This window comes from Haliotis rubra, unplaced genomic scaffold (genome assembly GCF_003918875.1).
Source record: "Haliotis rubra isolate DU_JTF1 unplaced genomic scaffold, ASM391887v1 Scf354, whole genome shotgun sequence".
Taxonomy (NCBI): Eukaryota; Metazoa; Mollusca; class Gastropoda; order Lepetellida; family Haliotidae; genus Haliotis; species Haliotis rubra.
In genome coordinates this window covers 993134-1015086 of record NW_025767029.1, presented here as the reverse complement: position 1 = coordinate 1015086, position 21953 = coordinate 993134, and the positions used below count along the sequence as shown (strand labels likewise).

Sequence of the window (21953 nt, the reverse complement as noted above, 5' to 3'; positions counted from 1 at the left end):
ACAGAACAAGCTGCAGGATGTCCTCAACAGAACAAGCTACAGGAAGTCCACAACAGAACAAGCTGCAGGATGTCCTCAACAGAACAAGACACAGGAGGTCAACAGTACAAGCTGCAGGATGTTCTCAACACAACAATCTGCAGGAGCTGTACAACAGAACAAACTACAGGAGGTCTACAACAGAACAAGCTGCAGCAAGTCCACAACAGAACAAGCTGCAGGATGTCCTCAACAGAACAAGATACAGGAAGTCCACAACAGAACAAGCTGCAGGATGTCCACAACAGAACAAAGTTGCAGGTTGTCCTCAACAGAACAGGCTGCAGGATGTCCTCAACAGAACAAGCTGCAGGATGTCCTCAACAGAACAATCTGCAGGATGTCCTCAACAGAACAAGCTACAGGAAGTCCACAACAGAACAAGCTGCAGGATGTCCTCAACATGTACATCCTGCAGGAGGTCTGCAGGATGTACAACAGAACAAGCTACAGGAAGTCCACACCAGAACAAGCTGAAGGGATGTCCTCAGAAGAACAAGCTGCAGGATGTCCCCAACAGAAAAAGCTGCAGAAAATCCTCAAAAACAACATTTTGCAGGGAGGTCCAAAAACACAACAAGATGCAGGAGATCCACAACAGTACAAGCTGCAGGATGTCCTCAACAATACCAAGCTGCAGGATCTCTACAACAGAACAAACTACAGGAGGTATACACCAGAACAAGCTGCAGCAAGTCAACACCAGAACAAGCTGCAGGATGTCCTCAACAGAACAATCTGCAGGAAGTCCTCAACACAACAAGCTGCAGGAGGTCCACAACAGAACAAGCTGCAGGATGTCCTCAACAGAACAAGCTACAGGAAGTCCACAACAGAACAAGCTGCAGGATGTCCTCAACAGAACAAGCTGCAGGAGGTCCACAACAGAACAAGCTGCAGGATGTCCTCAACAGTACAACCTGCAGGAGCTCTACAACAGAACAAACTACAGGAGGTCTACACCAGAACAAGCTGCAGCAAGTCCACACCAGAACAAGCAGCAGGATGTCCTCAACAGAACAATCTGCAGGAAGTCCTCAACACAACAAGCTGCAGGTTATCCACAACAGAACAAGCTGCAGGATGTCCTCAACAGAACAAGCTACAGGACGTCCACAACAGAACAAGCTGCAGGATGTCCTCAACAGAACAAGATACAGGAAGTCCACAACAGAACAAGCTGCAGGATGTCCTCAACAGATCAAGCTGCAGGGGCTACAACAGAACAAACTACAGGAAGTCCACAAAAAACAAGCTGCAGGATGTCCTCAGAAGAACAAGCTGCAGGATGTCCCCAACAGAAAAAGCTGAGGGATGTCCTCAACAGAACAGGCTATAGGAGGTCCTCAGAAGAACAAGCTGCTTGGAAGTCAACACAACAAGCTGCAGGATATCCACAACAGAACAAGCTGCAGGATGTCCCCAACAGAAAAGCTATAGGAAATCCTCAAAACAACAGTATGCAGGAGGTCCAAAACACAACAAGACGCAGGAGATGCACAACAGTACAAGCTGCAGGTGGATGTCCTCAACAGTACAAGCTGCAGGATCTCTACAACAGAACAAACTACAGGAGGTCTACACCAGAACAAGCTGCAGCAAGTCCACACCAGAACAAGCTGCAGGATGTCCTCAACAGAACAATCTGCAGGAAGTCCTCAACACAACAAGCTGCAGGTGTTCCACAACAGAACAAGCTGCAGGATGTCCTCAACAGAACAAGCTACAGGAAGTCCACAACAGAACAAGCTGCAGGATGTCCCTCAACACAACAAGACGCAGGGAGTCATAATAGTACAAGCTGCAGGATGTTCTCAACAGAACAATCTGCAGGAGCTGTACAACAGAACAAACTACAGGAGGTCTACACCAGAACAAGCTGCAGCAAGTCCACAACAGAACAAGCTGCAGGATGTCCTCAACAGAACAAGCTACAGGAAGTCCTCAACAGAACAAGCTGCAGGATGTCCACAACAGAACAAGCTGCAGGATGTCCACAACAGAACAAGCTGCAGGAAGTCCTCAACAGAACAAGCTGCAGGATGTCCTCAACAGTACAACCTGCAGGAGCTCTACAACAGAACAAACTACAGGAGGTCTACACCAGAACAAGCTGCAGCAAGTCCACAACAGAACAAGCTGCAGGATGTCCTCAACAGAACAAGATACAGGAAGTCCACAACAGAACAAGCTGCAGGATGTCCACAACAGAACAAGCTGCAGGATGTCCTCAACAGAACAAGCTGCAGGATGTCCTCAACAGAACAAGCTGCAGGATGTCCTCAACAGAACAAGCTGCAGGATGTCCTCAACAGAACAAGCTACAGGAAGTCCACAACAGAACAAGCTGCAGGATGTCCTCAACAGTACAACCTGCAGGAGGTCTACAACAGAACAAACTACAGGAGGTCTACACCAGAACAAGCTGCAGGATGTCCTCAGAAGAACAAGCTGCAGGATGTCCCCAACAGAAAAAGCTGCAGGATGTCCTCAAAACAACAGTAAGGAGGTCCACAACAGAACAAGCTGCAGGAAGTCCTCAACAGAACAAGCTGCAGGATGTCCTCAACAGTACAAGCTGCAGGAGCTCTACAACAGAACAAACTACAGGAGGTCTACACCAGAACAAGCTGCAGCAAGTCCACACCAGAACAAGCAGCAGGATGTCCTCAACAGAACAATCTGCAGGAAGTCCTCAACACAACAAGCTGCAGGTGATCCACAACAGAACAAGCTGCAGGATGTCCTCAACAGAACAAGCTACAGGAAGTCCACAACAGAACAAGCTGCAGGATGTCCTCAACAGAACAAGATGCAGGAAGTCCACAACAGAACAAGCTGCAGGATGTCCTCAACAGTACAAGCTGCAGGAGCTCTACAACAGAACAAACTACAGGAGGTCTACACCAGAACAAGCTGCAGCAAGTCCACACCAGTACAAGCAGCAGGATGTCCTCAACAGAACAATCTGCAGGAAGTCCTCAACACAACAAGCTGCAGGTGATCCACAACAGAACAAGCTGCAGGATGTCCTCAACAGAAAAAGCTACAGGAAGTCTACAACAGAACAAGCTGCAGGATGTCCTCAACACAACAAGATGCAGGAGGTCCACAACAGTACAAGCTGCAGGATGTTCTCAACAGAACAATCTGCAGGATGTCCTCAAAAGAACAAGCTACAGGAAGTCCTCAATAGAAAAAGCTGCAGGATGTCCTCAACAGAAGAGGCTATAGGATAGGAAGTCTTCAACACAACAAGATGCAGGAGGTCCACACCAGAACAAGCTGCAGCAAGTCCTCAACAGAACAAGCTGCAGGATGTCCTCAACAGTACAACCTGCAGGAGGTCTCACAACTGAACAAACTACAGGAAGTCCACACACCAGAACAAGCTGCAGGATGTCCTCAACAGAACAATCTGCAGGAAGTCCTCAACAGAACAAGCTGCAGGTGACCCCACAACAGAAAAAGCTGCAGGATGTCCTCAAAAGAACAGGCTACAGGAAGTTCTCAACAAAACAAGCTGCAGGATAGCTTCAAGACAAGAAGCTGCAGGAGTTCCACAACAGAACAAGCTGCAGGATGTCCTCAACAAAACAAGCTGCAGGATGTCCTCAACAAAACAAGCTGCAGGATGTCTTCTACAGAACAAGCTGCAGGATGTCCTCAACAGAACAAGCTGCAGGATGTCCACAACAGTACAAGCTGCAGGATGTCCTCAACAGAACAAGCTGCAGGATGTCCTCAACAGAACAGGCTACAGGAAGTCCTCAACAAAACAAGCTGCCGGATAGCTTCAAGACAAGAAGCTGCAGGAGTTCCACAACAGAACAAGCTGCAGGATGTCCTCAACAGAACAAGCTGCAGGATGTCCTCAACAAAACAAGCTGCAGGATGTCTTCTACAGAACAAGCTGCAGGATGTCCTCAACAGAACAAGCTGCAGGATGTCCACAACAGAACAAGCTGCAGGATGTCCTCAACAGAACAAGCTGCAGGATGTCCTCAACAGAACAGGCTACAGGAAGTCCTCAACAAAACAAGCTGCCGGATGTCTTCAAGACAACAAGCTGCATGAGTTCCACAACAGAACAAGCTGCAGGACGTCCTCTACAGAACAAGCTGCAGGATGTCCTCAACACAACAAGCTGCAGGATGTCCCTCCAACAGAACAAGATACAAGAAGTCCACAACAGAACAAGCTGCAGCATGTCCACAACAGAACAAGTTGCAGGTTGTCCTCAACAGAACAGGCTGCAGGATGTCCTCAACAGAACAAGCTACAGGAAGTCCACAACAGAACAAGCTGCAGGATGTCCTCAACAGAACAAGATACAGGAAGTCCACAACAGAACAAGCTGCAGGATGTCCTCAACAGATCAAACTGCAGGGGGCTACAACAGAACAAACTACAGGAAGTCCACACCAAAACAAGCTGCAGGATGTCCTCAGAAGAACAAGCTGCAGGATGTCCACAACAGAAAAAGCTGCAGGATGTCCTCAACAGAACAGGCTATAGGAAGTCCTCAACAGAACAAGCTGCGGGAAGTCAACACAACAAGCTGAGGGTTATCCACAACAGAACAAGCTGCAGGATGTCCTCAACAAAACAAGCTGCAGGATGTCCTCAACAGAACAAGCTGCAGGATGTCCTCAACAGAACAAGCTGCAGGATGTCCACAACAGTACAAGCTGCAGGATGTCCTCAACAGAACAAGCTGCAGGATGTCCTCAACAGAACAGGCTACAGGAAGTCCTCGACAAAACAAGCTGCCGGATGTCTTCAAGACAAGAAGCTGCAGGAGTTCCACAACAGAACAAGCTGCAGGATGTCCTCAACAAAACAAGCTGCAGGATGTCTTCAACAGAACAAGCTGCAGGATGTCCACAACAGAACAAGCTGCAGGATGTCCTCAACACAACAAGCTGCAGGTGATCCACAACAGAACAAGCTGCAGGATGTCCTCAACAGAAAAAGCTACAGGAAGTCTACAACAGAACAAGCTGCAGGATGTCCTCAACACAACAAGATGCAGGAGGTCCACAACAGTACAAGCTGCAGGATGTTCTCAACAGAACAATCTGCAGGATGTCCTCAAAAGAACAAGCTACAGGAAGTCCTCAATAGAAAAAGCTGCAAGATGTCCTCAACAGAAGAGGCTATAGGATAGGAAGTCTTCAACACAACAAGATGCAGGAGGTCCACACCAGAATAAGCTGCAGCAAGTCCTCAACAGAAAAATTGCAGGATGTCCTCAACAGAACAATCTGCAGGAAGTCCTCAACAGAACAAGCTGCAGGATGTCCTCAACAGAAAAAGCTGCAGGATAGGAAGTCCTCAACAGAACAAGCTGCAGGATGTCCACAACAGAAAAAGCTACAGGATGTCCACAACAGAACAAGCTGAAGGATGTCCTCAGAAGAACAATCTGCAGGAAGTCCTCAACACAACAAGCTGCAGGGTGATCCATAACAGAACAAGCTGCAGGATGTCCTCAACAGAACAAGCTGCAGGATGTCCACAACAGAACAAGCTGCAGGATGTCCACAACAGAACAAGCTACAGAAAGTCCTCAACAGAACAAGCTGCAAGATGTCCTCAACAGTACAACCTGCAGGAGCTCTACAACAGAACAAACTACAGGAGGTCTACACCAGAACAAGCTGCAGCAAGTCAACACCAGAACAAGCAGCAGGATGTCCTCAACAGAACAATCTGCAGGAAGTCCTCAACACAACAAGCTGCAGGTGATCCACAACAGAACAATCTGCAGGATGTCCTCAACAGAACAAGCTACAGGAAGTCCACAACAGAACAAGCTGCAGGATGTCCTCAACACAACACAAGCAGCAGGAGGTCAACAACAGTACAACCCTGCAGGAGGTCTACAACTGAACAAGCTACAGGAAGTCCACACCAGAACAAGCTGAAGGATTTCCTCAGAAGAACAAGCTCTGCAGCTGGAAGTCAACACAACAACAAGCTGCAGGATATCCACAACAGAACAAGCTGCAGGATGTCCCCAACAGAAAAAGCTATAGGAAATCCTCAAAACAACAGTATGCAGGAGGTCCAAAAACACAACAAGATGCAGGAGATCCACAACAGTACAAGCTGCAGGATGTCCTCAACAGTACAAGCTGCAGGATCTCTACAACAGAACAAACTACAGGAGGTCCTACACCAGAACAAGCTGCAGCAAGTCCACACCAGAACAAGCTGCAGGATGTCCTCAACAGAACAATCTGCAGGAAGTCCTCAACACAACAAGCTGCAGGTGATCCTCAACAGAACAAGCTGCAGGATGTCCTCAACAGAACAGGGTATAGGATAGGAAGTCCTCAACAGAACAAGCTGCAGGATGTCCTCAACAGAACAAGCTGCAGGAGGTCCACAACAGAACAAGCTGCAGGATGTCCTCAACAGAACAATCTGCAGGATGTCCTCAACAGAACAAGCTGCAGGAAGTCCACAACAGAACAAGCTGCAGGATGTCCTCAACAGAACAAGCTGCAGGATGTCCTCAACAGAACAAGCTGCAGGAAGTCCTCAACAGAACAAGCTGCAGGATGTCCACAACAGAACAAGCTGCAGGATGTCCACAACAGAACAAGCTGCAGGATGTCCTCAACAGAACAAGCTGCAGGATGTCCTCAACACAACAAGATGCAGGAGGTCCACAACAGTACAAGCTGCAGGATGTCCTCAACAGAACAAGCTGCAGGATGTCCTCAACAGAACAAGCTACAGGAAGTCCTCAATAGAAAAAGCTGCAGGATGTCCTCAACAGAACAGGCTATAGGATAGGAAGTCCTCAACACAACAAGATGCAGGAGGTCCACAACAGAACAAGCTGCAGCAAGTCCACAACAGAACAAGCTGCAGGATGTCCTCAACAGAACAAGCTGCAGGATGTCCTCAACAGAACAAGCTGCAGGATGTCCACAACAGAACAAGCTGCAGGATGTCCTCAACAGAACAAGCCCTCAACAGAACAAGCTGCAGGATGTCCTCAACAAAGCTACAGGAAGTCCACAACAGAACAAGCTGCAGGATGTCCACAACAGAACAAGCTGCAGGATGTCCTCAACAGAACAAGCTGCAGGATGTCCACAACAGTACAACCTGCAGGATGTCCTCAACAGAACAAACTACAGGAGGTCTACACCAGAACAAGCTGCAGCAAGTCCACACCAGAATAAGCTGCAGGATGTCCTCAACAGAACAAGCTGCAGGATGTCCCCAACAGAAAAAGCTGCAGGATGTCCTCAAAAGAACAGTATGCAGGGAGGTCCAAAACACAAACAAGCTGCAGGAGATCCTCAACAGAACAAGCTGCAGGATGTCCTCAACAGTACAAGCTGCAGGATCTCTACAACAGAACAAGCTGCAGGATGTATACACCAGAACAAGCTGCAGCAAGTCCACACAGAACAAGCTGCAGGATGTCCTTCAACAGAACAAGCTGCAGGATGTCCTCAACACAACAAGCTGCAGGATGTCTTCAACAGAACAAGCTGCAGGATGTCCTCAACAGAACAAGCTGCAGGATGTCCACAACAGTACAAGCTGCAGGATGTCCTCAACAGAACAAGCTGCAGGATGTCCTCAACAGAACAGGCTACAGGAAGTCCTCGACAAAACAAGCTGCCGGATGTCTTCAAGACAAGAAGCTGCATGAGTTCCACAACAGAACAAGCTGCAGGACGTCCTCTACAGAACAAGCTGCAGGATGTCCTCTACAGAACAATCTGCAGGATGTCCTCTACAGAACAAGCTGCAGGATGTTCTCAGCACAACAAGCTGCAGTATGTCCTCAAAAGAACAAGCTACAGGAAGTCCTCAATAGAAAAAAGCTGCAAGATGTCCTCAACAGAACAGGCTATAGGATAGGAAGTCTTCAACACAACAAGATGCAGGAGGTCCACACCAGAATAAGCTGCAGCAAGTCCACAACAGAACAAGCTGCAAGATGTCCTCAACAGAACAGGCTATAAGATAGGATGTCTTCAACACAACAAGCTGCAGGAGGTCCACACCAGAATAAGCTGCAGCAAGTCCTCAACAGAACAATTGCAGGATGTCCTCAACAGAACAATCTGCAGGAAGTCCTCAACAGAACAAGCTGCAGGATGTCCCCAACAGAAAAAAACTGCAGGATGCCCTCAACAGTACATCCTGCAGGAGGTCTACAACTGAACAAACTACAGGAAGTCCACACCAGAACAAGCTGCAGGATGTCCACAACAGAAAAAGCTGCAGGAAGTCCTCAACACAACAAGCTGCAGGTGATCCACAACAGAACAAGCTGCAGGATGTCCTAAAAAGAACAAGCTACAGGAAGTCCACAACAGAACAAGCTGCAGAATGTCCTCAACACAACAAGATGCAGGAGGTCAACAACAGTACAAGCTGCAGGATGTCCTCAAAAGAACAATTGCAGGATGTCCTCAACAGAACAAGCTACAGGAAGTCCTCAAAAGAAAAAGCTGCAGGATGTCCTCAACAGAACAGGCTATAGGATAGGAAGTCCTCAGCACAACAAGATGCAGGAGGTCCACACCAGAACAAGCTGCAGGATGTCCTCAACAGAACAAGCTGCAGGATGTCCTCAACAGAACAAGCTGCAGGATGTCCTCAACAGAACAAGCTGCAGGAAGTCCACAACAGAACAAGCTGCAGGATGTCCACAACACAACAAGCTGCAGGATGTCCACAACAGAACAAGCTGCAGGATGTCCTCAACAGAACAAACTGCAGGAAGTCCACAACAGAACAAGCTGCAGGATGTCCTCAACAGAACAAGCTGCATGAAGTCCTCAACAGAACAAGCAGCAGGATGTCCTCAACAGAACAAGCTGCAGGAAGTCCTCAACAGAACAAGCTGCAGGATGTCCACAACAGAACAAGCTGCAGGATGTCCTCAACAGAACAAGCTGCAGGAGAAGCTGCAGGATGTCCTCAACAGAAAAAGCTGCAGGATGTCCTTAACAGAACAAGCTGCAGGATGTCCACAACAGAACTAGATGCAGGATGTCCAAGACGCTGCATGAAGTCCTCAAAAAAGCAAGCGGCAGGATATCCTCAACAGAAAAAGCTGCAGGATGTCCTCAACAGAAAAAGCTGCAGGATGTCCTCAACAGAAAAAGCTGCAGGATGTCCTCAGCACAACAAGCTGCATTTAGTATAGTGGAACAAACCACAGTGCACTGAAACTGCTTTATCACAGAGCACTCGCACAGTTATGCCACAGAGCATTGGAACAGTTATGCCACGGAACAGTCCTAACACAGAGCACTCGAACAGTTCTACCACAGTGCACTAGAACATTTATACCATAGAGCACTGGCACAATTATACCACAGTGCACTGGAACATTCATACCACAATGCAGTGGAACAACTATACCACAGTGTAGTGGAACAACTATACCACAGTGTAGTGGAACAACTATACCACAGTGTAGTGGAACAACTATATCACAGGGTTGAGAACATTTATACCATTCATGCCACAGTGCAGAGAAACAAATGATCTATTTACAATTAAATGATCTATATAAGGTCAGAGACCCTATGTCAGTTAACAGAAATCCCAGCCATACATAATAAGCAAACTGACATTAAATGCACATATTGCAAGTAGACAGGTGCCCTATACCCGAAAACATGTTGACAGCTGTCAGCAAACCATGCAAGTTCTTCCACCAAGATGTTGCATGTCTGAGTGCCTTCAAATGTATGCCCTCATATATCATGTTTCCTCATCCAACCAGATCTACAGGTTAACATATTGCTAAATGAAGCGTAAAACCATATTCACTCACTCACTCATGACCAGACGACATTGATGACAGCCAATGTGAAGTAACTAATGCTCGACAAAATGTCTAAAAAACCTATGGTGAAAACTGTGCAGTAAGTTCATATTTTTCTGTATGAATCTCCATCTTGGCAATCCAATAAACAAAAAATAAAATGATTTAGCATTAACATGTATTGTACATGTAGACATGTTATCTTTGATTGGAGGCAAGAATTAAATTAAATTATCTTCTGGCTCCCTGTGTTCAACAGCTAACAGTTCATTATTCATGCATCTAGAAAGCCATTCCTAGTGACACCAATCAAGGGGGACCTTGACTCTGGACTAACAGGTTGTGCTGGAGAAGGTTAGCTTGTGTCCCCTCACTGTCCCCAGAAGGTATTATTTATCTAAACACAAGTTGCTAGAATACCACTAACATGCAGACTTGTGACAACTATACGTGTGAGCAGATAGCACGGGTACACGCCACCATGCAAGCACCTGCTGAACTCAAATGTCTTTACATTGTTTCCACAGCAGTTCAACAAGTCATGGAAGAAGATATCACTAAATGTAGAGGCACAATGACACATTCTTTAAGATGTTGTCATGGCAAGTAAATTATTCTCCAAAATACTTATTCAAAAACAAGCAAATGATTTTCAAAGCAGATTAGTGTGTGTGGAAGCCCCATGCTATAGGCTCAATGTTTGGGAGCCAGGGTCTGTGTTGGCGAATTAGTGTTAAGTGTTGGGACAACAATACCTTGACCATACATCGGCTGGCCTGGAAACAAAGGTCACAGGATTAGTAACGTGGTTCTTTGGTCAGCTAACTAAAATATTTCCTTGAATGGAATGGCACACACATGCATGCCCATACCTGCACACACACTCACACACTCAAAGTATCTGTTCACACACATACACTCTCACACACGCACATGAAGTCTCTTGGGAAGGAAGGCAGAGACTATTTCAGACATGAGTAGATTATTTCAGGATGTCTTGAACCACCATCTTGAAGACACCACAACCAAGCATGACTGTTTCTATTTAAAAGTGAAAATACTGTCAAATGGCAACAAAATTTTGAACAATGATATGCAAATCACATTAGATGCTTGTACAAACAGCTCTCTAGATTGTCAGCTTCATCTGAAGGTCATCTGACTGACCCATCCTGTAATCAGTATCAACAGGGAGGTATGGACACAATCATTCTTACTGGAAGCTTGAGTACATGTAACAATTCTAGAATAGGTTCAATACATCAATCTAAACATGGCATGGTACATCGCGTGGCTTCAGAAGAGGCTTGGTGACATCCTAAAAGTTCATGGTCAAATTGTGCCCTCATGACAGGTAACACAATATCACAAAGTCAGAAAGTTGGCATAACATTCAGAAATCCTTCACCAATGTGTACAAATTGAACATGAAAGAAGACATCACCAGTATAAAAACACTCAAATATATGAAACACTACTGACAATGTAAACTATACAGCATATCAAAACACCAGCAAACAGGTTGAGACAATCCTTAATGTTTCACTGTGATCACTCCTGTCACCTCTGTTTACCTCAACATGGCATTTAATGGAGAAATATCATTCACAAGTTATTCACAACTTAGAATATGATTATTATAGTTCAACAACTGTCAAAACAGTTATTTCCTGTTTTGGATGTAATAGACAAATTGAATAGGTCCTGAAAATTGACAGTGCAAGTAATATACAGCAGTTCTGAAACATTGAGACAGCCTCATCCATGCAGGCATTTTACTGGAGTGCTTTTAGAAGATGTGAATCATGATTCCTCTACCTATAATCAACCATCAAGGTATGTGAAGGACGGTGGTGATTGGTGAGATGTTATAAGATGTGAATCATGACTCCTTCAGCTATGAACCATCAAGGGATATGGAAGTAATGATTGTGAGTTTGATGGTTGTCATAAGATGTGAGTCATGACTCTTTCAGCTATGAACCATCAAGGGATATGGAAGAAATGATTGTGAGGTGAGGTGAGGTGAGGTGAAATTGGATTTAACGTCGTGCTTGAGAATATTTCGCTCATATGAAGAAGTGCAGACGTGTGTGTGTGTATGTGCGGCTGCTTGTACTAGCCCAGACATAAGCTGGTTTTATAGTGCCAAACAACTGAGAAACCATGCCGCAGTGAAGCATGGATACCCCACTCAGACACATTATACTGACTCCGAGCCGACCAGTCCTTGTTGTACCCATTAATGCCAAGCGCCAGGCAGGGACCAACAAGTACCAAATTTTAACGTCTTTTGGTATGACGCGGTCGGAGATCAACCTGCGACCTTCCGCTCTCCAGGCGGACGCTCTAACCACTACACCACGGAGGCGGTCGTAATGATTGTGAGTTTGGTGGGACGTCATAAGATGTGAATCATGACTCCTTCAGCTATGAACCATCAAGGGATATGGAAGTACTGATTGTGAGTTTGGTGGTTGTCATAAAGTATAATGATTGTGAGTTTGGTGGTTGTCATAAGATGTGAATCATGACTCCTTCAGCTATGAACCATCAAGGGATATGGAAGTAATGATTGTGAGTTTGGTGGTTGTCATAAGATGTGAATCATGACTCCTTCAGCTATGAACCATCAAGGGATATGGAAGTACTGATTGTGAGTTTGGTGGGGCGTCATAAGATGTGAATCATGACTCCTTCAGCTATGAACCATCAAGGGATATGGAAGTTATGATTGTGAGTTTGGTGGTTGTCATAAGATGTGAATCATGACTCTTTCATCTATGAACCATCAAGGGATATGGAAGTAATGATTGTGAGTTTGGTGGTTGTCATAAGATGTGAATCATGACTCCTTCAGCTATGAACCATCAAGGGATATGGAAGTACTGATTGTGAGTTTGGTGGTTGTCATAAGATGTGAATCATGACTCCTTCAGCTATGAACCATCAAGGGATATGGAAGTAATGATTGTGAGTTTGATGGTTGTCATAAGATGTGAATCATGACTCCTTCAGCTATGAACCATCAAGGGATATGGAAGTAATGATTGTGAGTTTGGTGGGACGTCATAAGATGTGAGTCATGACTCTTTCAGCTATGAACCATCAAGGGAAATGGAAGTAATGATTGTGAGTTTGGTGGTTGTCATAAGATGTGAATCATGACTCCTTCAGCTATGAACCATCAAGGGATATGGAAGTAATGATTGTGAGTTTGGTGGTTGTCATAAGATGTGAATCATGACTCCTTCAGCTATGAACCATCAAGGGATATGGAAGTAATGATTGTGAGTTTGGTGGTTGTCAAAAGATGTGAATCATGATACTGAGGACTGTGGTGAGTGGTGGGTTATGAGTGAATGTGAATCTAGCTGATACAAAAGCTACAGAAACATGTTGTGGTTCCAAATACACTTACTAAAACACACAGTAAAGTGGTAGAAGTGTCTTGTCCGCTGTGTGTAATATTTCTTAGGAAGAGGTTATCAGAATGTGTTCAGTGGAAACAGTAGTTGTAAACCATGGTTGCGTGGTTGTTTCAAACCATGGTTCAGCTGGTTCATACGGAGACCGGCATTGGTTGGCCACAAGTAATTACATGCCACACTGTATGACAAGTGCACAGTTTAGTACCAGTGGCGTCAACTAGCACAAGCCAGTAGACTGGTTGAGTGCATTATTCATTCCACTGAACACATAACTTGGCAGATGGGCAGATAAAAATAAACACCTTCATACCATATTTGCCATCATAAATGTCCTTTATAAAAATATTACCAAAGAGGGTACTATACAAAAACTACGTATTTTCTGAGGTTGTAACCGTACATACTTCAAAGGTCGCCAAAAGTATTTTCTTGATACTTACACAGCCCTTCTACACTACTGCTTTCTGTAAAAAATTCTGTAACAAAATATGGACCGTCATGCAAATTTTCAGTTTTAAATGAGGACACACATATCTGTAAGTGTTAACGGATACACATGAAAGGTGAAAAGTTATGGATGTTTATTTGAGGAACATGACGTAACGGTGTATATTCTTACTCCTCCATCAGATGAATGATGAAGGAGTAAGTATATACTCTGAAAAAGCGTGTTTCTCATAACAAACAAGTTGATATCCATAACTTCTTACCTTTTATGTGTATCCATTAACACTGACAGTGTGCTGGGGTGAGATTGGTCACACTGACAGTGTGCTGGGGTGAGATTGGTCACATTTCCAGATACGTTAACACTGACAGTGTGCTGGGGTGAGATTGGTCACACTGACAGTGTGCTGGGGTGAGATTGGTCACACTGACAGTGTGCTGGGGTGAGATTGGTCACATTTCCAGATACGTTAACACTGACAGTGTGCTGGGGTGAGATTGTACACGCACTGACGGTGTGCTGGGGTGAGTCACACTGACAGTGTGCTGGGGTGAGATTGGTCACACTGACAGTGTGCTGGGGTGAGATTGGTCACATTTCCAGATACGTTAACACTGACAGTGTGCTGGGGTGAGATTGGTCACATTTCCAGATACGTTAACACTGACAGTGTGCTGGGGTGAGATTGGTCACATTTCCAGATACGTTAACACTGACAGTGTGCTGGGGTGAGATTGGTCACACTGACAGTGTGCTGGGGTGAGATTGGTCACACTGACAGTGTGCTGGGGTGAGATTGGTCACATTTCCAGATACGTTAACACTGACAGTGTGCTGGGGTGAGATTGGTCACATTTCCAGATACGTTAACACTGACAGTGTGCTGGGGTGAGATTGGTCACACTGACAGTGTGCTGGGTGAGATTGGTCACACTGACAGTGTGCTGGGGTGAGATTGGTCACATTTCCAGATACGTTAACACAGACAGTGTGCTGGGATGCCAGACACTCAGGGAAATGCTGGGCTCCTTGAAGTTGAACACTGCAATCTGGCTTGATTTAACACTGGGGTCATGACAAGGACTCAAGGACTTTCATTTACAACATCAAATACTGCTGCCATCAAAAATGAAACAAAGCTGTACTAATCACATGATCACAAAATGTGTACTAAAATACAACATTCTTGGCGGTTTGTAAGGCTGACTCACCCACGCAGGACTCAGCTATGTTACTCTCCATCATGTTGCAGGTTTTAGAAGCGAGATGAGAACAGTTCTAACGTGGGCACCCTCCTACTGACGAGAGGATCCACTTACTACTGTGTTAGTAGAAAGTACAAAGCAAAGCTTACAGCAAAACTGCAGCTGGATGCACACTGGATGCAAGGGAGTCAACACTTAGCATCCAAGTACAAGGTTTCAGGTAATTTACAACAAATTATAGTGCAGACCAACAAAAACATAATGGGCACATGCAAAAATTCACTTAAACACAGCCACTGTTAGTGATGGAGCATGCAGTTAAAACCGACCTGGTACTCCATAGGGTTGACCTGTAATTGTCCAATTATTTCTTTATTATCATAAGTACATAATAGCATATTGTCAAGGCAACAGTAAGATAAGTGCTTCTATGAATACGTCTAGTCACAATTCTGACTAATGCCACACCCATAGATTAATTAACAACTGACTTTAACACCCACAGGCTTGTGACAGCCCTTCATCTACAACTGGCATTAAACCACACAGGCTTGTGACAGCCCTTGATCTACAACTGGCATTAAACCACACAGGCTTGTGACAGCCCTCATTCTACAACTGTCATTAAACCACACAGGCTTGTGACAGCCCTTCATCTACAACTGACATTAAACCACACAGGCTCGTGACAGCCCTTGATCTACAGCTGACATTAACCCCCACAGGCTTGTGACAGCCCTTGATCTACAGCTGACATTAACCCACACAGGCTTGTGACAGCCCTTGATCTACAACTAACATTAAACCACACAGGCTTGTGACAGCCCTTGATCTACAGCTGACATTAACCCGCACAGGCTTGTGACAGCCCTTGATCTACAGCTGACATTAACCCGCACAGGCTTGTGACAGCCCTTGATCTACAGCTGACATTAAACCACACAGGCTCGTGACAGCCCTTGATCTACAACTAACATTAAACCACACAGGCTTGTGACAGCCCTTGATCTACAACTGACATTAAACCACACAGGCTTGTGACAGCCCTTGATCTACAACTAACATTAATCCCTACAGGCTTGTGATAGCCCTTGATCAAGAATAACATTAACCCCCACAGGCTTGTGACAGCCCTTCATCTACAACTGACATTAACCCCCAAAGGCTTGTGTTACGCGAGTGTGTGTTTTGTAATAACATTGGTTAGGTGATAATAATTATGAGTCACAATGTTTAAAGTTTTGGGTGTTGCTTGTTGGTCACATTTCGCGTCATATATGTTCAATGGCAATAGTATTTTTAGCGGCACGCCTTTTGGGATGGCACTCCAGAGTTACCTCCCTTGACCGGATGTTTATGTGTTGACATCGTCATGTTGCGGAGTCTCCCAGCAATATCAAGAAAGAACTAAGTGGTTAATGATACAGCCATGCTTTGCTGGGAAGTTCGAGAATCTGTGTCAGTATATATTATAAAGGCTGGCTGTTGTGTGGTGCGACACAAGGACTGACACACGGACTAACACACAGAATTACACAGAACTTTCGATATCACTGGAGTTGCCTATCGTTGTCGTCCTTCGTCACCATCGCCATCGTCTGACCCTGATACTGCGTGTCTGACTACTGCTCTCATTTGTAAACAAGCTTCATTTAATATAACTATTCTCACTGTAAATACCAAGACTCTGGTGAGTTAATATTTTATACTTGTGACTCAAAACTTCAGATTTGTGACTCAATTGCATTGTACTAGAAATCTGGATTGTGATTTATTGTATCTTACTTATTGTTTGCTCAATATATTATTGAATATTTTAGACTTGTCTGTGTTATATTTTGCTGGTTCACAGGGGATTCTTAAACCTTTTGTCACGGCAATTTATTAACCGTAACACTTGTGACAGCCCTTCATCTACAGCTGACATTAACCCCCACAGTGCTTCTAAGAGTCATGTTGACTATCTACTCCCGAACCTGATACACTACACAGGGTATAGCACCATCCAGCTTGAAGAAATCGCTGGAATCTGTACAAGGTACACAACATACTCAAACCATCACAGTTCTGTTGTAAACAATACATTTATCCTACATTGAAGCCCACAGTCTGTACGGGTGTGCGAGAGATGCTGTAAACTGACAGAGATGTGGTTGACCTACCTGTTTGTTGGGGATAACCGGGATGAGCTGCAACACAAATTTCAGATTTAACAAAATATCGAGAGTGCTATCAGTATATTATCTGGTTGCTACTATGGTAACCGGTGACATCTGTAACCACTACATTCTACCAGTTATATTTTACCAAGTAACCAGAGATATGTTACCACTGATATCTACATATCACCAAGTAACCAGAGATATGTTACCACTGATAACTACATATTACCAAGTAACCAGAGACATGTTACCACCGATATCTACATATCACCAAGTAACCAGAGATATGTTACCACTGATAACTACATATTACCAAGTAACCAGAGATATGTTACCACTGATAACTACATATTACCAAGTAACCAGAGATCTACATGTTACCAAGTAACCACCGATATCTACATATCACCAAGTAACCAGAGATATGTTACCACTGATAACTACATATCACCAAGTAACCAGAGATATGTTACCACTGATAACTACATATCACCAAGTAACCAGAGATATGTTACCACTGATATCTACATATTACCAAGTAACCAGAGATATGTTACCACTGATAACTACATATCACCAAGTAACCAGATATGTTACCACTGATAACTACATGTTACCACTGATAACTACATATTACCAAGTAACCAGAGATATGTTACCACTGATAACGATATCTACATATCACCAAGTAACCAGAGATATGTTACCACTGATAACTACATATCACCAAGTAACCAGAGATATGTTACCACTGATAACTACATATCACCAAGTAACCAGAGATATGTTACCACTGATAACTACATATCACCAAGTAACCAGAGATATGTTACCACTGATAACTACATATCACCAAGTAACCAGAGATATGTTACCACTGATAACTACATATCACCAAGTAACCAGAGATATGTTACCACTGATAACTACATATCACCAAGTAACCAGAGATATGTTACCACTGATAACTACATATCACCAAGTAACCAGAGATATGTTACCACTGATAACTACATATCACCAAGTAACCAGAGATATGTTACCACTGATAACTACATATTACCAAGTAACCAGAGATATGTTACCACTGATAACTACATATCACCAAGTAACCAGAGACATGTTACCACTGATAACTACATATCACCAAGTAACCAGAGATATGTTACCACTGATAACTACATATTACCAAGTAACCAGAGATTACCAAGTGTTACCACTGATAACTACATATTACCACCAAGTAACCAGAGATATGTTACCACTGATAACTACATATCACCAAGTAACCAGAGATATGTTACCACTGATAACTACATATCACCAAGTAACCAGAGATATGTTACCACTGATAACTACATACATACCAAGTAACTAGAAGATAACCAGAGATATGTTACCACTGATAACTACATATCTACCAAGTAACCAGAGATATGTTACCACTGATAACTACATATTACCAAGTAACCAATGACTATGTTACCACTGATAACTACATATCACCAAGTAACCAATGACATACATGTTACCACTGATAACTACATATCACCAAGTAACCAATGATACATGTTACCACCGATATCTACATATCACCAAGTAACCAGAGATATGTTACCACTGATAACTACATATCACCAAGTAACCAGAGATATGTTACCACTGATAACTACATATCACCAAGTAACCAATGATACATGTTACCACTGATAACTACATATCACCAAGTAACCAGAGATATGTTACCACTGATAACTACATATTACCAAGTAACCAATGACAATGTTACCACTGATAACTACATATTACCAAGTAACCAATGACAATGTTACCACTGATAACTACATATCACCAAGTAACCAATGATACATGTTACCACTGATATCTACATATCACCAAGTAACCAATGATACATGTTACCACCGATATCTACATATCACCAAGTAACCAATGATACATGTTACCACTGATATCTACATATCACCAAGTAACCAATGATACATGTTACCACTGATAACTACATATTACCAAGTAACCAATGATACATGTTACCACTGATAACTACATATTACCAAGTAACCAATGAGATATGTTACCACTGATATCTACATATTACCAAGTAACCAATGAGATATGTTACCACTGATAACTACATACTACCAAGTAACCAATGACTGATACATGTTACCACTGATATCAACATATTACCAAGTAACCAATGATACATGTTACACCGATTTCTACATATTACCAAGTAAGCAATGATATATGTTACCACTGATAACTACATATTACCAAGTAACTAATGATACATGTTACACCGATTTCTACATATCACCAAGTAACCAATGAGACATGTTACCACTGATATCTACATATTACCAAGTAACCAGTGACAATGTTACCACTCTACATATCACCAAGTAACCAATGACAATGTTACCACCGATATCTACATATCACCAAGTAACCTAATGATACATGTTACCACCGATATCTACATATTACCAAGTAACCAATGAGACATGTTACCACCGATATCTACATATCACCAAGTAACCAATGATATGTTACCACTGATATCTACATATTACCAAGTAACCAATGATATGTTACCACTGATATCTACATATCACCAAGTAACCAATGATACATGTTACCACTGATAACTACATATTACCAAGTAACCAATGACGATATGTTAGTCTGCCGAGACGATATCTACATATCACAAAAGTAAGCCTCAGATTTTGACCAATTCACGACCCATTATAGCAGACTGTGGCTTAAAAGCGTCATTAGAAACCAATCTTTAACCAATAAAATAAACATGTTACAACCAATAAAACTATATAGTCTATATTTAGATGTGGGATTGCCACCCTAGTTTTCAATATACGTTTGCATAATGATCTGAAGAGAACAAAGAATAAACAAAGATGTTATCTGCAAGTTTATTAAATCTGCCGATAAATGGCAACTTTAAGCAATACAAAATTTACCGGCGGCAGCTACCGACGGCAGTTGAAAATACCGGATCTTCACAATTTTTATCGGTAAAAATCCGGTAATTACCGGAGAACGGGAACACTGATATTACCAAGTAAGCAATGACAATGTTACCACCAATATCTACATATTACCAAGTAACCAATGACAATGTTACCACCAATATCTACATATTACCAAGTAAGCAATGACAATGTTACCACCAATATCTACATATCACCAAGTAACCAATGATACATGTTACCACCGATATCTACATATCACCAAGTACCTAATGATACATGTTACCACCGATATCTACATATTACCAAGTAACCAATGACAATGTTACCATCGATATCTACATATTACCAAGTAACCAATGACAATGTTACCACCAATATCTACATATTACCAAGTAACCAATGACAATGTTACCACCGATATCTACATATCACCAAGTAAGCAATGATACATGTTACCACCGATATCTACATATCACCAAGTAACCAATGACAATGTTACCACCGATATCTACATATTACCAAGTAACCAATGACAATGTTACCACCAATATCTACATATTACCAAGTAACCAATGACAATGTTACCACCGATATCTACATATTACCAAGTAAGCAATGATACATGTTACCACCGATATCTACGACGAAACGTCGCACCCATTGCAATAAAGAAGTTGACTATCCATAGAACTTGGTTGCCCTTCATCTATACAACTTCTAAAATGCCTCTCAAAGAAGATACATATTACCAATGTTACCTGGGTATCCAGGGGGTGGAGGTCCAGGCGGGGGATACTGCACTGTAAGTAACAAAAATAAGCTGAATGTTAAACATTCTGTAAGGACAGCCCTAACTAGGATGATACTATATGTTGGAGAATAACCTGTCTAATCATGGACAGTGTTCACAGTTTCTCTCAAATACAAACATCAGAATGACGACTTTTTGGATTGAATTCAACTTACGTCCTGCACTAATGCCTTTTCTCATACTTCAAAATTAGTATTCAGGCCAACCGTGACTGTCAATGTTATAGCTACCAGGAGTTGGTGCTCCTTGTTGCCTACAGGGTAGGCTGGTCCTCCAGGGTAGGGTGGTGGGGTCCAGACATTGACCGTATATTTATTTATTTATTTGTTATTGGATATTTATATAGCGCACATATCCACACACTAGTGCATGCTCAAGGCGCTGATAGTTTTTCCCTCGATCATTGGATGTCAATCTCAACGGCACATCTTATTATCAATCTCAGCTCCCTGGGGAGCATACATGTCTTGCAGCCACTAGGCGCACCGAGTTATTGCGGCTTTCCCATCCATACGAGGTACCCATTCACAGCAGGGTGGATTGGGACACAGTCACAGTACGTTGTCCAAGATCACTGCACGTTGCTGTACCCGCAACTGTTGTCTGCACGTATTCATGTGGCCACCATCTGGTCATATACCAACGGTTTCATGGGTTCTTTTAAGTGCACAGGGTTGTGTACTGTACACTAGGGGTTGTGACAACACTGAAAGAGTTGACTCCAAGGTTTTTACAACCGGTCACAGGTGGGCTCGATCCCGGCACCTCATGCTCGCTTGATCACTACCCAGGCGCTTAGCCAGCTCGCCCACCATGCCCCATGTATACCATGCCCCCATGTATTCACCTACCTGGAGGGGCACATTGACCCTTGTTGTCTGAGGGTAGGCTGGGCCTAGGCTGGGTAGGTAGAGTGGTGGGGTCCAGACATTGACCCGTATATCAACCTGGAGGACCCACTCCCTTGTCTACGGAGTAGGCTGGGCCTCCTGGGTAGAGTGGTGGGGTCCAGACATTGACCATATA

The 21953-nt window shown here is 43.6% G+C and overlaps 1 protein-coding gene across 8 annotated transcripts in view; it reads right to left on the bottom strand.

The window, feature by feature from the left end:
* LOC124285172 (cell death-inducing p53-target protein 1-like) overlaps positions 1 to 21953 on the bottom strand; it is a 44045-nt gene that overhangs the window by 15770 nt on the left and 6322 nt on the right. For 3 of the 8 annotated variants that reach the window (XM_046721356.1, XM_046721359.1, XM_046721355.1), the window contains exons 3-6: positions 20875 to 20916; positions 17103 to 17129; positions 15270 to 15290; positions 10612 to 10632 (exon numbers count right to left, since the gene is read on the bottom strand). In XM_046721356.1, coding sequence (XP_046577312.1) covers positions 10612 to 10632; positions 15270 to 15290; positions 17103 to 17129; positions 20875 to 20916 — 111 coding nt within the window. The remainder of the gene's footprint in view (positions 1 to 10611; positions 10633 to 15269; positions 15291 to 17102; positions 17130 to 20874; positions 20917 to 21953) is intronic. The other 5 variants (XM_046721357.1, XM_046721360.1, XM_046721358.1 and 2 more) reach the window with 3 other exon arrangements.